Consider the following 18,667-nt stretch of genomic DNA (forward strand, 5'->3'; position numbering starts at 1 on the left):
GCTTCGAGAGCAGCGAGAGAGAGAGCGAGAGAGAGCAGCGAGAGAGAGGGCTTTGTTTTTGGGTCTAAGGTTTTAAACTAAAATTTTGTCCAACCTCCAGGATGAGTTCTGGCCAATTAGACACTGGCTGAATTTAGGAGGTGACGTTCTTTTCAGTTCTGATCGTAAATCATGCTTATCTGTGCTCTCCTTACTAACAGAGAGAACAGGGGCCACAGTTTAGACATGATTTCTAATTAAAAGAAGATCAAAACATATTACACCGATATCATTCAAGCCATCTTGCTAGTTGTGTTCGTAAGATAGCATTGATATGAAACAGTACACACTTTCATTCATTCACTCCTTCTAATAGTTAATATAATAACTATTACCTGAATTAAATGGGATCAAAACATATTATCTTATTAAAATATACATATAAGTGGTGGAAACAACCCAGGATTAGGTAGTTGCATGATTGTTTGATCATGAGTCCATTGAAAATTGTTCTTGAATGATTTTATGTATAGTTATTGATAAGAATCAGTTCTCTGGTGAAGAGACAGAACTCTGTTTGTTCAGAGGTCTTAATGAGGAGGTGTTCAGGAATGTAGTCGGGGGTTTCAGTAACATCTGCTGGTGTCGATTCTTCTTCTAAAGGGTCTTTTGCAGACTCTCTGGCACCGGGATGGGTGACTTATGGCTCTGGTCTGTGCGGACACTGTCTTTATCTTAACCAGTCCGTATTAGGCCACAAAGCTAGCCATTGACCAGTTATGTGATAGTGCCGGGGGCTCCTTCAATTAGTCAGACCGGTGATGATCATGAGACGTTCTGAACAAATCTTCCCCCCTCAGTCATCGAGAAGTAGAGAATTTGAATTAATATTCAAAAAGAAGATTAGTTGGTGGTTGCTTTCTACCCATTGTCGTTACACTATACTGAAATACCATTTTGCTCCTTTTCTGACCACCATTTTATTTTCACTAAACACTGAGTTTAATCAAATGAATAAACTGATCAGTGATTAATAGTGATGTCCCTGAACATGCATACACACATTACTGAATATTACTGATATGATGTCTAACACCCACGTGAAGCTACTGATTAACTACTGCTCCAGCCCATTATAAAGTTATCTATAAAAGTATGGGTTTTCTTCAGCACATTATCAGCTGAAATCGTCTTCTCACCAGGTAAGACTGAACGGACTTTACTACCTCTGTTTGCCTTCAGTCAAGAATGCATTTTATGTAAAAGCAGAATATTTTTAATCTCTTGTTTTCTCAGGTCAGAGAACTTCATTCATGTCAGTGAGAATAACATGTCCTGGGAAGAAGCTCTGGATTACTGCGACAATCCCACGAATACAACTGGACTCCTGACACTCTGAGAGCGATCAGATAGAAACGGAGCGAGAGCTAAGAAGGAGGAATATCTCCGGGCCAGTTTGGGTGGGACTCAGACAGAGTCGACTTTTCGGATTCTGGATTTGGATCAACGGGCTTCATGTGGGAAACTATAGCAACTGGAAAGAAGGAAGTCCACCAGAACATCAGATGTCCCTCCACTGTGGTGCCATAGAGAAGGTGGACGGTCAATACAAATGGTTTGATAAAGACTGCAGAAACAAATATAGGGTTTTATGTGAGATGATATAATATAGGCCCTTTGGTTTATCATATGTGGTTTTCATTTCCCCTCCCAAACAAGAGGAAAAAGAGTTCATGTGTTCAACAGTAAACAGCTCTATCTTCATGTCTTGTATAATAAAGCTCATAAAGCTAATGCTATCCTGTTGCCTGTTTGATTTTGATTTTTATCTCATTTATTTGATCATTTTACTTTAGTAAACCTTTATGTCGTATACAAAAAAATAACATTAAAAGTTGTTTATGAGTGCATATTATATCATTGAGTCTTTTTATTGTGTTGATGGGCATTTGTACTGTACTTGGCAAAGTAACAAGAACTGTATTGTAATTTAATACATTGGCTATTTATGACTCAGCAAATCATGGAATGTATTTTTAGGATATGATTTTTAAGGGTTCGGAGAGGTTTTATAAAATACAATCAGAAAAAAATGGTAAAATAAACTTATTTGTAGGCTTGTAAATCAAAAATGTGATTTTAACACACATTTTATTCCTATGGATGGATAGACATTGAAATATGGACATTTTGATCTAAAACATAAACCCATTTATATAATGAACAAGTTTAGAGAGTTACAAAATGTTTAAGAATTCAGTGAATATTGAATTCAAATGATTTTTCATTTTGATACTATTTTTAATAAATGAGATTGTTGGTTAACACACACAGCAAAAACTCCAGACTCAAGAGTGTTAAAGTGTTAAATTAAAGGTACAATATGCAATAGTTTTCTGCCGCTAGAGGGCGCTACATTCCAAACAATAACAACGGCGTAGCTTGATGACGATGTGAAGGAGCGTGGAATGATGGGAACTGTCGTTTTAAACTCCACCGTGGATGTAAATCAGTCAGACGGGAATCGAAAAATCATGTTCATGGATGAGGCTAAGTTCTATTTTTATAAATGTTGCGTTTAATGACATGCTTTTTGTGGCGAGGGGGGACGTGGTTCAGCGCGGTCTGTGATGGGAGAGAGAAGAGACGAGCGGGACGCAAGTAGGTCAAGTGCAAATGACGAACACCTGTGTCTTATTGCAGTATTATTGCCGTGGAGAGACCGCTTATAAGCCGCGCTGGAACGAGAGAGAGACTGGAGAGAAAATTGGACGCAGAGGAAGAAAACCGGTGGATCCGAGCTCTCATTTTTGAACTGTTTTGAGCCGTCGCGGTTGCCACGGTGAATGCGCGTTGTGCGCGACTTTTGTTTGTTTTGCTTTATTTTAATAAAGTACGAGTCCCAGTCACAACGACCCGTCTTCTTCCTTCCTGACTCTTAAACCTCATCACACTTTTATTTCATTAAAATGAATTAACCGCAAGAAAAGTAAGGTTTAATACTAAATTGGTTATCATAGATGTTACTGTATTTGTCGAATTCATTGTTGTGATAACGCGGCGCAGTTTTATGTGTTCTAAACAATTGTTGTAAAAGTACATTCGAACATGCCCACATAATTTGCCAAAATACTGATTAATCTTTATGTATAACACATGCTATATTTATTTACATGGCCATAAACATCAGACGTGATAAACAATGTCAATAAACTAAACACAAACCTAAAGCAATAATACTTCCCTTACATAAACATAACTATTACCGAATGCTACATTTGGAAGATATAAAATTAAGCATGCTTTGTCGACAGAACCAGCTGCAATCGGTAAAGAATAATTGTGTACCATAACGACTGCAAGAAACAAGCTAAAGTTTGTAGCTTGATAGACGCTACAACTTCCGCATTTGTCCAGGACTCCACGCAGTACGAGCGGAAACCGAGGGTAACGCGGATATGACGCAATTGACTGGCGACTCCCAGCTCCCCCCTGCTCTAACGCCCCGTTTCCTTGGTTAAAATCGCAATTTTCTCACGATTTAAAAATAGTTGGAAACATTTGGGATATTGTAAGTAATCAACTTAACAAAATATATAACACTGGCCTTAAAATTTTGGGATATTTTTATGCAAAATTCTTACATATTGTACCTTTAAAGGTGCATTAAGCAACTTTTCATGTTAAAAATACCCGTTTTCTAACCCATACATGCTTAAACAATTGCCTGATGGGCTGAATGAGCCCTTCTCTGATCACTGAGATTGTCTCTATAATCCTGTACAGTAAAATAAATAAGAGGGATTCGGGCCGGAATTTTAGACTGGGCGTGACGTCATGCGTGTTCACGGCACGCTCACCTGGCTGTCTGGCAGGTTTGTGTATTCGCCGCCATTCTCCGTAGAAGATGGATTCTAAGAGACCGGCTTGTAGTTCATTTAAAACACCAACGCAAACTCCACGTAAGATAAAAAAAAGAAAACTTTTGTCCGTGAGCGTGCACACTTCTGGCTGCAGTTTCGCTTGCCGCCAGAGGGGGCATAGTTCTGCAAAAACTCAGAGACTTGCACAATGCACCTTTAAGACTCAGAATTTTACAATGTAGAAACAATGGATTCATCTTTTCACACCGGTCATGAATATTAGACATGCTGAAGATTGTAATGAAGAGCAGTTTGATGATGCTTTTGGTCACTTTGGTCAAACTTGGGCTTTAAACATTGAAGATGAATGTGAAGCTGTGGTCGTCTTTGCAAACCCACTTTTTGAGCACAACTTCGAAAATATGCATTATGGCAAATATGAAGGTCTAAGATGATATAAAGGTCTAAGGTTAGAGAAAAAAGAAAGTAAATAGTATTTTTGTAATCTCCTTTAAAGTACAAATGTACCATTGTTTTAGAAATGTGACCTTTGTATTCATTTCATATGTCTTTGGTGTGTTTTCTGTCTAAATTTGAATGTTAATTTGAATTTTAGCAGGAAGGGTTGACAAAATATGTTTTTTTCCTCATTGGATGAACAGATAACGGTCATATAATCTTCTGACACACATATTTATGTGTAGTCCGTCTAGTTGGGTGAAGAAACTCATATCAGGTGAGTCTCTCTTTACTTAAATGAGAATTAAATGCTTTAGTGTTTCTATCAATCTACACGTTTTTGCAGTTTTGTCATTAATAGCTGTTTGTGATACTGTAGACTACATGTTTCACAGTATTTATGGGAGAAATTTAGTGTAAGCAAATTTAAAATTAAGTGAAAGTTTTGCTGCTATTAGATTTATGCTCTGCTTTTAACATGGTCGGCACTCTGGTCTCCATTATGGAGAGTTGTGTTGGACTATGAGGCACTTTTTTAAAAGGCTGATAACAGACCAACATTGAATCAAGATCGATATTTAACATTGATTTTTTTCATCAGGTTTGCACCTTGAAATAATGTTATTTCAATTATAAAGATCAAGATGGACATTAAAATAAAATCACTTATTTTACATCGAATCAACATTGAAACAATAACAAATCAATCTTGCTTTATGTACAACACGATCTTAATTAAATCTTAAATAAATAGAACAAATCTTACTTTATTTCTATGCTGGTGAATCAAGTCTGTTTTTACATCTTTCAAGCAGAAACTATGTTTAATTTCATTTAGAAAGTGTGTTATATTATTAATGCATTTTACAGCAATCACTTATGAATGATTTCAGTGATAAATAAAAAAATTAAAAAAAGAAGCATTATCAGCAGTTCAGATCAACAGTTTCCCAAAATCACCTGATCATATTGTCTCTTGGATTTATATTTAAAATAGACTGACTCTAATTTGAGAAGAATATCCTAGTTTGTAAAATAAAAAATGAAATTAAGCCATCTTTTGCAACATATCTATTTAAAATGTAACATACAAAAGTCTTAACTGTAGATATCTGTGAAATAATCAGAGAATCTGATCACAACGTCTACACTGTAAAAATGAATATGCTATATCTACTCAATAAAATTGTGGCAACAGATTACAAGCAATATTATTAATTAAATGTAACAAATTAGAATTGAGTAATAATTAATCAAATTAATTCCTTAAAAGTTAACCATTTAAAATGAGTAAAATTTACAAAAAAAAATGTTTTAAACAAAAATATCTGAATAACAGACAGACATCAATGATGAATTAAGTACTCTTTATTTTTTATTGCCAACATTGAAGACACTTGATGTTAACAAGCAGAATCACTGAAGGAGAAAACGTCTCGGGTTACGACTGTAATCTTCAGGAGAAGGGAACGAGAAGGGAACGAGCCACTGCGTCGTCGTCGTGACGACACTTTGGGGAGCGCCCTTAGCGTAGCGCGTCTGAAGCATGAATGAAATCCATCCAATCCTGATTGGTGCTGCGTCATGACGTAGTACAGGGTTTCTCAAACTCGGTCCTGGAGGGCCACTGTCCTGCACAGTTTAGCTCCAACCCTGATCAAACACACCTAGCTGTGAGTTTCTAGTGATCCTAAAGACATTGATTAGCTTGCTCAGGTGTGTTTGATAAGGGTTGGAGCTAAACTCTGCAGGACAGTGGGCCCTCCAGGACCGAGTTTGAGAAACCCTGACGTAGTAGATGACGGCATAACCGGAAGATACAAAGGGACGCTGGCACAAACACACGTTAGCTCCTTTGCGATGAAGCAAGCGCTCTGCCCGTGATAGGTGTGGCGACGAGACGCAGTGTCTCGTTCCCTTCTCGGGGAACAAGGGTTACAATCGTAACCCGAGACGTTCCCCTTCGAGGGAACTTGCACTGCGTCGTTATCGTGACGACACTTTGGGGAACGTAATGCCCACTATGCCACACCGTAATCACGCCCGCCCTAGTATGAAGCTGGAAGACCAAGCATACCTAGGACGCGAGCATTTTGGTGCCAGGCGTCACAGGGAGTTGCAGACTGTAGAAACGTATGAAGGTGTGCGGGGTAGCCCACCCAGCCGCCTCGCAAATCTCCTGAAGCGAGACACCAGAAAGGAGGGCCACCGAGGAGGCCATGCCCCTGGTGGAATGAGCCCTCACGGTCATAGGTGAAGGCAAATTGCGCACCTGATAAGCCGTGGCTATAGCCTGGACAATCCAATTGCTGATTGTCTGTTTAGATGCAGGCAGCCCTTTCTTGGGTGAACCAAAGCACACCAACAACTGGTCTGACTTCCTCCACTGAGAAGACTTCTCCAAGTAAACCCCTAGGGCTCTGACTGGGCAGAGCAGGTGAAGTCTCCCCTCTTCCGCCGTCACATGAGGTGGTGGATGGAAGGCCTGAAGAACCACTGACCGTGCCACACTAGACGGCACCTTGGGCACATAGCCCGGTATAGGATGTAAGATTGCCTTAACTCCGCCAGGGGCAAACTCCAGGCAAGTTGGCGTTATCCCCCACTCTCCTCAGAGAGGTGATAGCAAGGAGAAAGGCCACCTTGAAGGTCAGGTTCTTTGCCTCAGCCGACTCCAGTGGCTCGAACCCTTCAAGTACCACCGCCAGGTCCCAAATTGGGACTCTGGAGTGAGCCGCAGGCCTCATCCTCCAAGCCCCACGGAGAAAACGTACAACCAGATGGTGCTTTCCCAAGGGCCCATCACCTACAGGCGAGTGGAAAGCCCCAATGGCAGCCACATACACCTTAAGTGTGGACGGGGAAAGACCGGCGGAAAAACGATCTTGGAGGAACTCCAGCACTGAAGCCACTGGGCAGTTAACTGGGTCCACCTCACGCTCTCTACACCAAGTGGAAAACACATTCCACTTCAGGCTGTACAGTCTACTGGTGGAAGGAGCCCTGGAGCTGAGTAGGATCTCGACAACACCTTCTGACAGGCCAGCCTCTAGGTACCGAACCCCCTCAGGGGCCAGACCCAGAGGTTCCACAGCTCTGGCTGGGGGTGAAATATTGTGCCCCCTACCTGCGACAGAAGATCCCTCCTCAGAGGGACCTGCCACGGGAGGCCGTCCAGCAGTGCTACAATGTCCGAGAACCATACCCGGGTCGGCCAGCGGGGTGCTACTAAAAGTAGACTGATCCCCTCCCGGCGGACCCGCTCCAAGACTCCCGGGAGCAGAGCGATCGGGGGAAATGCGTACAGACGCAGCCTCGGCCACGTCTGCATCATGGCATCCAGCCCCAGCGGAGCTGGATACCTGAGAGAGAACCACAGTGGACAGTGGGACGTCTCTTGAGACGCGAACAGATCCACTTCCACTGGGCCGAATCTCACGCACATGCCCTCGACCACCTCGGGGTGGAGTCGCCACTCCCCGGGCCTCAGCCCCTGCCTCAACAGGACGTCTGCTCCCTGATTTTGGTCCCCAGGGACGTACATCGCTCTGAGAGACAACAGTTTCCCCTGGGACCACAGAAGGATCTGGTGTGCCAGTCTGCATAGAGGGCACGACCTCAGACCCCCCTGATGATTCAGATACGCGACTACAGATGTGTTGTCCGAGCGTATCAGGACATGGTGGCCGCGGAGGTCCGGAAAAAAGCTCCTCAGAGCTTTGTAGACCGCCAGCATTTCCAGGCAGTTGATGTGCCAGGAAGAATGCCGGGTGTCCCACAGGCCTCTCACAAAGTGGCCGTCCATGACCGCGCCCCAACCAATGAGGGAGGCATCTGTTGAAACGGTTTTCCGGCAACATGATGCTCCCAGCACCGGTCCCTGGGACAGGAACCAAGGTTTCCTCCATATGACAAGAGAACGAAGGCATCTGCGTGTTACCCTGATCATACGGAACGGATTTCCCCTTGGGGAAAACCCCTTGGCTCTCAACCACCACTGTAGGGGTCTCATGTGTAGCAGGCCAAAAGGTATGACGTTGGACGCTGCTGCCATGAGCCCCAGCAATCTCTGAAACTGCTTCACAGTGAGGTTGTGGCCTAGCTTCACTCTGGAGACCATCGCCCGTATGGACTCCACGCGCGCAGGAGACATTTGTGCCCGCATCGTCGTGGAGTCCCATTCAACTCCCAGGAACGTAGTCCTCTGGGAGGGCGTCAACACACTCTTTTTCGTGTTGAGTCTCAGCCCCAAGCACCTGATATGGGCCAGAACGACATCTCGATGCCGAACTGCCATCTCGCACGACTTGGCCAATATTAGCCAGTTAGTCGATATTGAGTACACGGATGCCCTGGAGTCTCAACGGAGCCAGCGCTGCATCCATGCACTTGGTGAAGGTGCGAGGGGAGAGAGCTAGGCCAAAGGGAAGAACCCGATATTGGTACGCTTCGCCCCCGAAAGCGAACCTCAGGAACTTCCTGTGACATGGAAGGATGGAATATGGAAGTATGCGTCCTTCAGATCTATCGTGACGAACCAGTCCTCGAACTGGATCTGACTCAGGATGGCTGGAATTGTGAGCATCTTGAAACTGAATCTCCTCAGAGAACGATTCAAATGCCTGAGATCTATTATTGGATTCACCCCCCCCCCCCATCCTTCTTGGGAACTATGAAGTACTGGCTGTAGAACCTGGACTCCCTGTCTGGCAGAGGAACACATTCTATGGCCTCCTTGACCAACAGGGATTGAACTTCCTTTTCCATAACCCGAACCTGCTCTGGGCCGACCACAGACCAGACCACCCCGTTGAGCTTCGGGGGAGGGAGCTGAACTGCAGTCTGTAACCAAGCTCTACAGTACGCAGGGCCCACGCAGAAATATTCGGAAGGCATGACCATGCGCCGAGATAATCTACTAAGGGAACCAGCCTCTCGAGGCTGGCCTCGGGTGTCAACCGAGCCTCGTTCCCGACCCCCTGAAGCGGCTGACCGGCAGGGAGCAGTCGAGAACGATTTTAAGTGTGCGGACGCGTTCGCTGCCCAGCCGCAGGTCTTTCTAGAGGCGGCTGGAGCGGCGTGCGTGCGCGGTAAATCAGTGTGGCCCGAAGCGCACTGGACGGCGGGAACACAGCACTGATTTCCCGAGAGCTCCGGGGGGAGGCGAACTCGATCGCTCCGCCCCGGGGGGGACAGCTCTCAGCGGTCCGGCCGCAGCTGGGACCGCTTGGCGGAAGCCTTCTTTGCCTGAAGGACGGTCCTCAGATCGACCTTAGGCTCAGAAGGCTTGCCGCCAAAAACACTGGATAAGTGAAACACGGTCTGGATGGTAGGCTGAATTAAAATATCTAACTTCTTAAAGTCAGATAATATTCCATCATTTTAATTCCATAGAATTAAATGCAGCCATAATCACCAGACAATACTGTTTAATATTTATTTATACGGTTTTGTAATCTACACGCTGCCTCGGCAAACGCGAGATCCGAGCCACTATAGATTCTGTATTGCAATGCAGACCTTAAATCTACGCGCTGCCTCAGCAAATGCGAGATCCCAGTCACAGAATCTTTATTGCAGAGTAGACTCGTAATCTACGCGCTGCCTCGGCAAATGCGAGATCCGAGCCACTAGATTCTATATTGCAATGCAGACCTTATTTGGGACAATTCTTATGGGACAAACAACACCAAATAGGACAGACAGTTTCACACAGAGCGCTTGCTGAAGAGCAAAAAGCTAACGTGTGTTTGTGCCAGCGTCCCTTTGTATCTTCCGGTTATGCCGTCATCTACAACGTCATTACGCAGCACCAATCAGGATTGGATGGATTTCATTCATGCTTCAGAGGCGCTATGCTAAGGGCGTTCCCCAAAGTGTCGTCACGACGACGACGCAGTGCTAGTTCCCTCGAAGGGGAACCGTAAATGTAGTGTTTGCTTTAGTTGGCCTCTTGACCCTTACATCATTAACTTTAGATTTTGTTTGGCTGCTGTACCTGAGTTATAACAGCCAGATGAACAAAGAGAAAAGTTGATCAGGTGGTGTTGGTTATGTTTTGACATAATCATAATTTGACCTGAATCACAAATCTACAGACAGGAGAGTTTATCAGGGTTGGAGCTAAACTCTGCATGACAGTGGCCCTCCAGGACTGAGTTTGCCCTTCCCTGATCGAGATGCTGAAAAATCAGGAAAATTAATTGCTTTGTTGTGTATTTGTTGCTTTTTTGACCCTGCTGAATCAACTTAGCTGAACAAATAAATGGTTAAATAATAATAGTAATAAAAATACTTTTGTATTAGTTTAACATTAGGGTTAACTTGGGTTGACTCTTTTACTCCGCGGTGGATTTGCATATGGGATACAGAAACAACATGTAAAGTAGTGAGATGAAACACTGATTATTTCTCTAATCCAAGGCTCCTGCTTTCAAAACATTGTCAAAAGGCACATTAAAGAGAAAATTGGTATAACTGTACCAAACATGATGTATTTTCTAAACCTGTATGATTTTCAAAATTGGCCTTCAAGTGGTTCATGTTAAAAATCAGATCATTGACAAAAAGAACTTAATGCTGTACTAGTTTGTTTGGGAAACCTGGTTTAAAACCTGTTCAGAATTTGAGAGATTGATGTGATTATAAAGAAATGTGCTATAGAACTATTCATGCATTCCATATTCGCATTAACAGACTCTGTGGACTTATTCAAAGTATGACATAATTTTACAATATAGAAACAATGGATTCATCTATTCACACCGGTCATGAATATTAGACATGCTGAAGATTGTAATGATGAGCAGTTTGATGATGATTTTGGTCACTTTGGTCAAACTTGGGCTTTAAACATTGAAGATGAATGTGAAGCTGTGGTCGTCTTTGCAAACCCACTTTTTGAGCACAACTTTGAAAATATGCATTATGGCAAATATGAAGGTCTAAGATGATATATATGTCTAAGGTTAGAGAAAAAAGAAAGCAAATAGTATTTTTGTAATCTCCTTTAAAGTATAAATGTACCTTGGTTTTAGAAATGTGACCTTTGTATTCATTTCATATGTCTTTGGTGTGTTTTCTGTCTAAATTTGAATGTTAATTTGAATTTTAGCAGGAAGGGTTGACAAAATATGTTTTTTTCCTCATTGGATGAACAGATAACGGTTATATAATCTTCTGACACACATATTTATGTGTAGTCCGTCTAGTTGGGTGAAGAAACTCATATCAGGTGAGTCTCTCTTTACTTAAATGAGAATTAAATGCTTTAGTGTTTCTATCAATCTACACGTTTTTGCAGTTTTGTCATTAATAGCTGTTTGTGATACTGTAGACTACATGTTTCACAGTATTTATGGGAGAAATTTAGTGTAAGCAAATTTAAAATTAAGTGAAAGTTTTGCTGCTATTAGATTTATGCTCTGCTTTTAACATGGTCGAAACTCTGGTCTCCATTATGGAGAGTTGTGTTGGACTATGAGGCACTTTTTTAAAAGGCTGATAACAGACCAACATTGAATCAAGATCGATATTTAACACTGATTTTTTTCATCAGGTTTGCACCTTGAAATAATGTTATTTCAATTATAAAGATCAAGATGGACATTATAATAAAATCACTTATTTTACATTGAATCAACATTGAAACAATAACAAATCAATCTTGCTTTATGTACAACACAATCTTAATTAAATCTTAAATAAATAGAACAAATCTTACTTTATTTCTATGCTGGTGAATCACGTCTGTTTTTACATCTTTCAAGCAGAAACTATGTTTAATTTAATTTAGAAAGTGTGTTATATTATTAATGCATTTTACAGCAATCACTTATGAATGATTTCAGTGATGAGGGAAGAAGAAAAAAAAGCATTATCAGCAGTTCAGATCAACAGTTTCCCAAAATCACCTGATCATATTTTCTCTTGGCTTATATATATATATATATATATATATATATAGACTGACTCTAATTTGAGAAGAATATCCTAGTTTGTAAAATAAAAAATGAAATTAAGCCATCTTTTGCAACATATCTATTTAAAATGTAACATACAAAAGTCTTAACTGTAGATATCTGTGAAATAATCAGAGAATCTGATCACAACATCTGAAGAACACAAGTAATTTGAGCCAATTTTGATTTCTCAAATTCTCATTTTTCTTTCATCAGATCACATGAACGAGATTCAGACCATTTGATAAAATATCAGATTCTGGTTTCCAATATGTCAAACATTGCTCTGGTATTTCTGTCTGCCCTGCTCATATTCTGGGGTGAGTATTAAACCATGATTATATAATGAGTTGCTGAGCAAATTTGCAAAACAACAAACAAAAAACACAGCTGTTTTGCATGTGAAAATGTAACAGTATTTGTTCATGTTAATGACATTCTCTGTGTAATTAAGAAAGAGATCGCTTAACAGGTTAAATTATTTTATCATCAAGGTCATGGACAGGCGCATGTCTATAATGTTCATATATTAAAGTTCATATTTCACATAACACATGTATAGGGTAAGATGAGGGAAGTTAACCCCCCCCCCCCCCCCCCCCCCAAAAAGCATTAATTCACCCCAAAATTTTTATGATATCATAATTTACTCATCCTCGTGTCGTTCCAAACCTGCAAGACTTTCATTCATCTTCAGAACACAAATGAAGATCTTTTGATGAAATCTGAGTGATTTCTGTCTCTCTATCGACAAACTACCACTTTGAGAAAGTTCATAAAGAAATCATAAAACTAATCCATATGAATTGAGCGGTTTAGTCCAATTTTTTTTTAAGAGACTTGATCGCTTTATATTATGAACAGATTGAATTTATGCTTTGTATGCAAGTTTTGCATGTGAAAATGTAAAAGTGCTTTTTCATATGAATGACATTCTCTGTGTAATTAAGATAGAGATCGCTTAAGTTGTGTATTGTACACTTTTTGAGTTGATATAGGTGGGTTTATTTTTACTGCATATCTAAAATGATTTAACAAGGTGATTTAAAAATTATTTTATCATTACCACAACTGATGTATGAGTTGGTGAATGTTTTTATGTGAATAAAAGCCTAAATTAAATCCGTTCATTATATAAAGCAATCGAGTCTCTTCAGAAAATTTGGACTAAATTTTGGACTCAGTTCATATGGATTAGTTTTACCATCGCTTTATGAACTTTCTGAAGCGTCAAAGTGGTAGTTTGTCAATAGAGAGACAGAAATCACTCAGATTTCCTCAAAAAGATCTTCATTTGTGTTCAGAAGATGAACGGAAGTCTTCCGGGTTTGGAACGACACGAGGGTGAGTAATTAATGACATCATTTTTATTTTTTGGCAAACTATCCCTTTAAGCCTCGTGTTTTATGAGCAGTAAGATAACCGTATTAATCCACACAGTCAAAAGCACAACCAAAACAATGTCCTTCTGCAAATAAATGGTATAAATAACAAAGCAATAGCAAATATTATAAATTATTCATTGCATTTTGTTGTTATTATTATCTGCATCGCACTGGTCATCAAAAGGCAGTATTCTAATGTCTATATGGTAATGTTTTATAAATGATAAATAGCATTTCCACAGTATGACGACACTTAAAAAATGAATATGACCAATAAGTCATTACAACTTCTGTTTTTACATTACTTTAACTCATCAAAAGTATTCAAGTAATTTCAGCTTTTTAAGTTATAAGAGATCCAACTTGATTTTATAAGTACATTTTATATAATTTAAGTTGAAATTACTTGTACAGCCAATTTGATTATACTGAAAAATTAAAAAATTTATAAAAAAAAACTTTTAAAAAACTTTAAGTTGATATAGGTGGATTTATTTTTTACTGCATACTGTATCTAAAGATTTATCAAGTTTTAAAGTTATTCATTATTTCATTATGTACATAACATACTGTATTGCACACATGTTCTCCCAGTTTTTCCAGTAAATTCTAAAAACTGAATATTTCTCCTCAGCATTTCCTCCTCCAACTGCTGAGAGTCGACTAAGAACATTCCACATAATAAAGAAAGAAAATAATAGAGAAACTGCTGAGGAAGAATGCAAGATAAACGACACTGGCCTCGTCACAGTTTATGACCAACAGGACAATATGGAACTATCTAAACTGATGGAAAACACTGAAAACGTGCAGAGGGGCTGGATTGGTACTTATGGAGGAAATCGCAGTATGAAATGGTCGAATGGTGATGATGTCACATTTAACAGAAGTCTTCCAGGGAAATGTGGGGAAATAGGCCCATGCTGTGCTGCTATGAAAGCTGATGGAAACTGGGAATCTCTCCAATGCAGCGAGACAAAACACTTTATGTGTTATGAACGAGGTAATAAAATATTACATTATAAATATTTAATTTTACAATTAATTAAAACAATATATTTTTCTTGCACCTATAGATGTTGGGCGAAAATCATACAACTACAGTTTAATCCATGAAGACAGAACCTGGTCTGAGGCTCAGCTTTACTGTAGAGAGAATCACACTGATTTAGTCAGTATCAGAAATGAGACGGAAAATGAACAAGTGATGAATGCAAAAGGAGAGCATAACAATCCCTTCTGGATCGGCCTGTTGGAGGACAGGGTGAAATGGGCTGATGGAGGACAATCTGCTTACAGAAACTGGCTCCCTAAAACTGACACCAGCTCACATTCATCTGAAGCTTTCATGATGTTGGATGGGATTTGGCAAAGAAGTTCTGGTAGTAATGCCTATCCGCTATGCTATAGTAAGACAACACAACACTTGCTTTGAAATTTAAATAAGTTCTGGTCTAGCATCGCATGCTTTTGTAATTCAAAGTGCAAGTATTTAACAATTTTTTTTGTATACTTTTTGTCAGAGAGCTTCATTCATGTCAGTGATAATAAAATGTCCTGGGAAAAAGCTCTGGATTACTGCGGCAATCACACGAATACAACTGGACTCCTGACCATTCACTCTGAGAACGATCAGATAGAAACGGAGCGAGAGCTAAGAAGAAGGAAAATCTCCGGGCCAGTTTGGGTGGGACTCAGACAGAGTCGACTTTTCGGATTCTGGATTTGGATCAACGGGCTTCATGTGGGAAACTATAGCAACTGGAAAGGGGGAAGTCCACCAGAACATCAGATGTCCGAGCACTGCGGTGCCATAGAGAAGGTGAACGGTCAATACAAATGGTGTGATAAAGACTGCAGATCTAATTTTACTGTCTTATGTGAGGCGAATTAATATAGAGAGCTATAACTCTCTTACTCTGCTAACTACTGTATGTTCTTCAGTGCTCTATTCTCTGTCTCTGTTATTGGGTGTAATTTCTAAAAACAATGTGATGAAATAAATGTAATGCAATTTAAAACATTTAATTCAGTATCAATATTGTTTCAAGTGGTCAAATAATAAATAAAAGTGCAAAAAACAGTGCAATGTAGCTTCAAATATTCTAAATTTTATTATATGATTGTATGACAGAAACAAATACAGACAGAGAGAGAAAGGCTGGACTAAAAAGTAAAGTTTTTGTTCTGCGTCGTTGCTTTTGATTTATTTGAGGTGTAACACAAGACAATCTGAAATCACAAAATAATGCAGTAAACTGATAAAAAAAATAAAAAAAAATAATTCAGACTGAAAAGATTCAGAATATACTATTCTGCATGTGAAAATCTAATAAATATATATTCTGCTTGTGACCATCTGGTTAAACTGTTTTTTGCTCTGTGTGAAGTGAATTATCATCTTCCCGGGGGTTTATTTTGAACAAATCAATGACACGATTTAAAATTATGACACGCCCTTTTCTTGCAAAACCACATGAGAAAAGTTCTAATTGTGTTTCAAATGAGTGGAGCTCCAGCCCTCCATGATAGTTTTTCTTTGTGTTAATTGTTAATTTCACAGTATGACATTTCAGACAAACCTCTGGGAAAAGGACACTGTAAATGTTCCCGGGAGTTGATATTCCTCAGGGTCCGTGTCCACACTCGCTAGGTGACCTTTCTGAGCTATAGGCAGCATTGAACATGAACCACAGAAGTCACCAGAACTAGTGAGCACTTCATTATTAGGGGATTGATCCAGTGCCAAACTCTGAGTGACCGTCACCAATGCGGACTCTGGACTTCTTCAGTGCGTGGCATTGATTAGGAACATAAACGCAGCTCTGTCGACATTAACGCATTTGCTGCACGCTTCAGGAGCATTAAGACATTTTTATATAAATAAAAATGAATATGAATATTTTAAAATGTAATATATTCAGCATCATTACTCCAGTCTTCTTTTTTTTTTTTATTAATTCAAACCACACATTTGAATTTATTGGTAAATGGAAGAAACAGTGGCTGCAATACTCATAATCCATGGAGTGTACAGTACACATGCACAGATGACGTCAGGGTTTATTTACTGTACACATCATTGTCTTTTACTTTTTTTTTATTTTTTATTTTATTTTTTTATAGCAGTTTTGAGAATTCACACATTCACACCACAACCACATCACATTAGGACCATCCTATTGCGTAAATGACACAAACAACTTTTTGCACCACTATACTGAAATACCATTTTGCTCCTTTTCTGACCACCATTTTATTTTCACTAAACACTGAGTTTAATCAAATGAATAAACTGATCAGTGATTAATAGTGATGTCCCTGAACATGCAAACACACATTACTGAATATTACTGATATGATGTCTAACACCCAAGTGAAGCTACTGATTAACTACTGCTCCAGCCCACTATAAAGTTATCTATAAAAGTATGGGTTTTCTTCAGCACATTATCAGCTGAAATCGTCTTCTCACCAGGTAAGACTGAACGGACTTTACTACCTCTGTTTATCTTCAGTCAAGAATGCATTTTATGTAAAAGCAGAATATTTTTAATCTCTTGTTTTCTCAGGTCAGAGAACTTCATTCATGTCAGTGCGAATAACATGTCCTGGGAAGAAGCTCTGGATTACTGCGACAATCACATGAATACAACTGGACTCCTGACCATTCACTCTGAGAACGATCAGATAGAAACGGAGCGAGAGCTAAGAAGGAGGAATATCTCCGGGCCAGTTTGGGTGGGACTCAGACAGAGTCGACTTTTCGGATTCTGGATTTGGATCAACGGGCTTCATGTGGGAAACTACAGCAACTGGAAAGAAGGAAGTCCACCAGAACATCAGATGTCCGAGCACTGCGGTGCCATAGAGAAGGTGGACGGTCAATACAAATGGTGTGATAAAGACTGCAGAAACAAATATAGAGTTTTATGTGAGGAAGTAATATAGGCCCTTTGGTTTATCATATGAAGTTTTCATTTCCCCTCCCAAACAAGAGGAAAAAGAGTTCATGTGTTCAACAGTAAAGAACTCTATCTTCATGTCTTGTATAATAAAGCTCATAAAGCTAATGCTATCCTGTTGCCTGTTTGATTTTGATTTTTATCTCATTTATTTGATCATTTTACTTTTGTAAACCTTTATGTCGTATACAAAAAAATAACATTAAAAGTTGTTTATGAGTGCATATTATATCATTGAGTCTTTTTATTGTGTTGATGGGCATTTGTACTGTACTTGGCAAAGTAACAAGAACTGTATTGTAATTTAATACATTGGCTATTTATGACTCAGCAAATCATGGAATGTATTTTTAGGATATGATTTTTAAGGGTTCGGAGAGGTTTTATAAAATACAATCAGAAAAAAATGGTAAAATAAACTTATTTGTAGGCTTGTAAATCAAAAATGTGATTTTAACACACATTTTATTCCTATGGATGGATAGACATTGAAATATGGACATTTTGATCTAAAACATAAACCCATTTATATAATGAACAAGTTTAGAGAGTTACAAAATGTTTAAGAATTCAGTGAATATTGAATTCAAATGATTTTTCATTTTGATACTATTTTTAATAAATGAGATTGTTGGTTAACACACACAGCAAAAACTCCAGACTCAAGAGTGTTAAAGTGTTAAATTAAAGGTACAATATGCAATAGTTTTCTGCCGCTAGAGGGCGCTACATTCCAAACAATAACAACGGCGTAGCTTGATGACGATGTGAAGGAGCGTGGAATGATGGGAACTGTCGTTTTAAACTCCACCGTGGATGTAAATCAGTCAGACGGGAATCGAAAAATCATGTTCATGGATGATGAGGTTAAGTTCTATTTTTATAAATGTTGCGTTTAATGACATGCTTTTTGTGGCGAGGGGGGGCGTGGTTCAGCGCGGTCTGTGATGGGAGAGAGAAGAGACGAGCGGGACGCAAGTAGGTCAAGTGCAAATGACGAACACCTGTGTCTTATTGCAGTATTATTGCCGTGGAGAGACCGCTTATAAGCCGCG

At 39.7% G+C, this 18,667-nt stretch overlaps 1 protein-coding gene across 4 annotated transcripts; it reads left to right on the top strand.

Annotated features, from left to right (window-relative positions):
* The first annotated feature begins 1,096 nt into the window (after positions 1 to 1,096).
* On the top strand, positions 1,097 to 17,891 carry LOC309496711 (macrophage mannose receptor 1-like). Of its 4 annotated transcripts, XM_082166830.1 has the most exons (6): positions 4,114 to 4,578; positions 11,462 to 11,535; positions 12,479 to 12,582; positions 14,282 to 14,650; positions 14,724 to 15,056; positions 17,225 to 17,890. In XM_082166830.1, exons 3-6 carry the CDS (start codon positions 12,534 to 12,536, stop codon positions 17,596 to 17,598), a joined length of 1,125 nt encoding a protein of 374 aa, XP_082022956.1. In that variant the 5' UTR covers positions 4,114 to 4,578; positions 11,462 to 11,535; positions 12,479 to 12,533; the 3' UTR covers positions 17,599 to 17,890. The 4 variants fall into 4 exon arrangements, with proteins under 4 accessions (XP_082022958.1, XP_082022957.1, XP_082022956.1 ...); XM_082166832.1 differs by lacking the exons at positions 4,114 to 4,578; positions 11,462 to 11,535 and adding an exon at positions 1,097 to 1,181 and having other exon boundaries at positions 17,225 to 17,891; XM_082166831.1 differs by lacking the exon at positions 11,462 to 11,535 and having other exon boundaries at positions 4,113 to 4,578; positions 17,225 to 17,891.
* The last annotated feature ends 776 nt before the right edge of the window (positions 17,892 to 18,667 follow it).

The sequence above is a fragment of the Leuciscus leuciscus genome (genome assembly GCF_965113295.1).
Source record: "Leuciscus leuciscus genome assembly, chromosome: 4".
In the NCBI taxonomy this organism is placed as follows: Eukaryota; Metazoa; Chordata; class Actinopteri; order Cypriniformes; family Leuciscidae; genus Leuciscus; species Leuciscus leuciscus.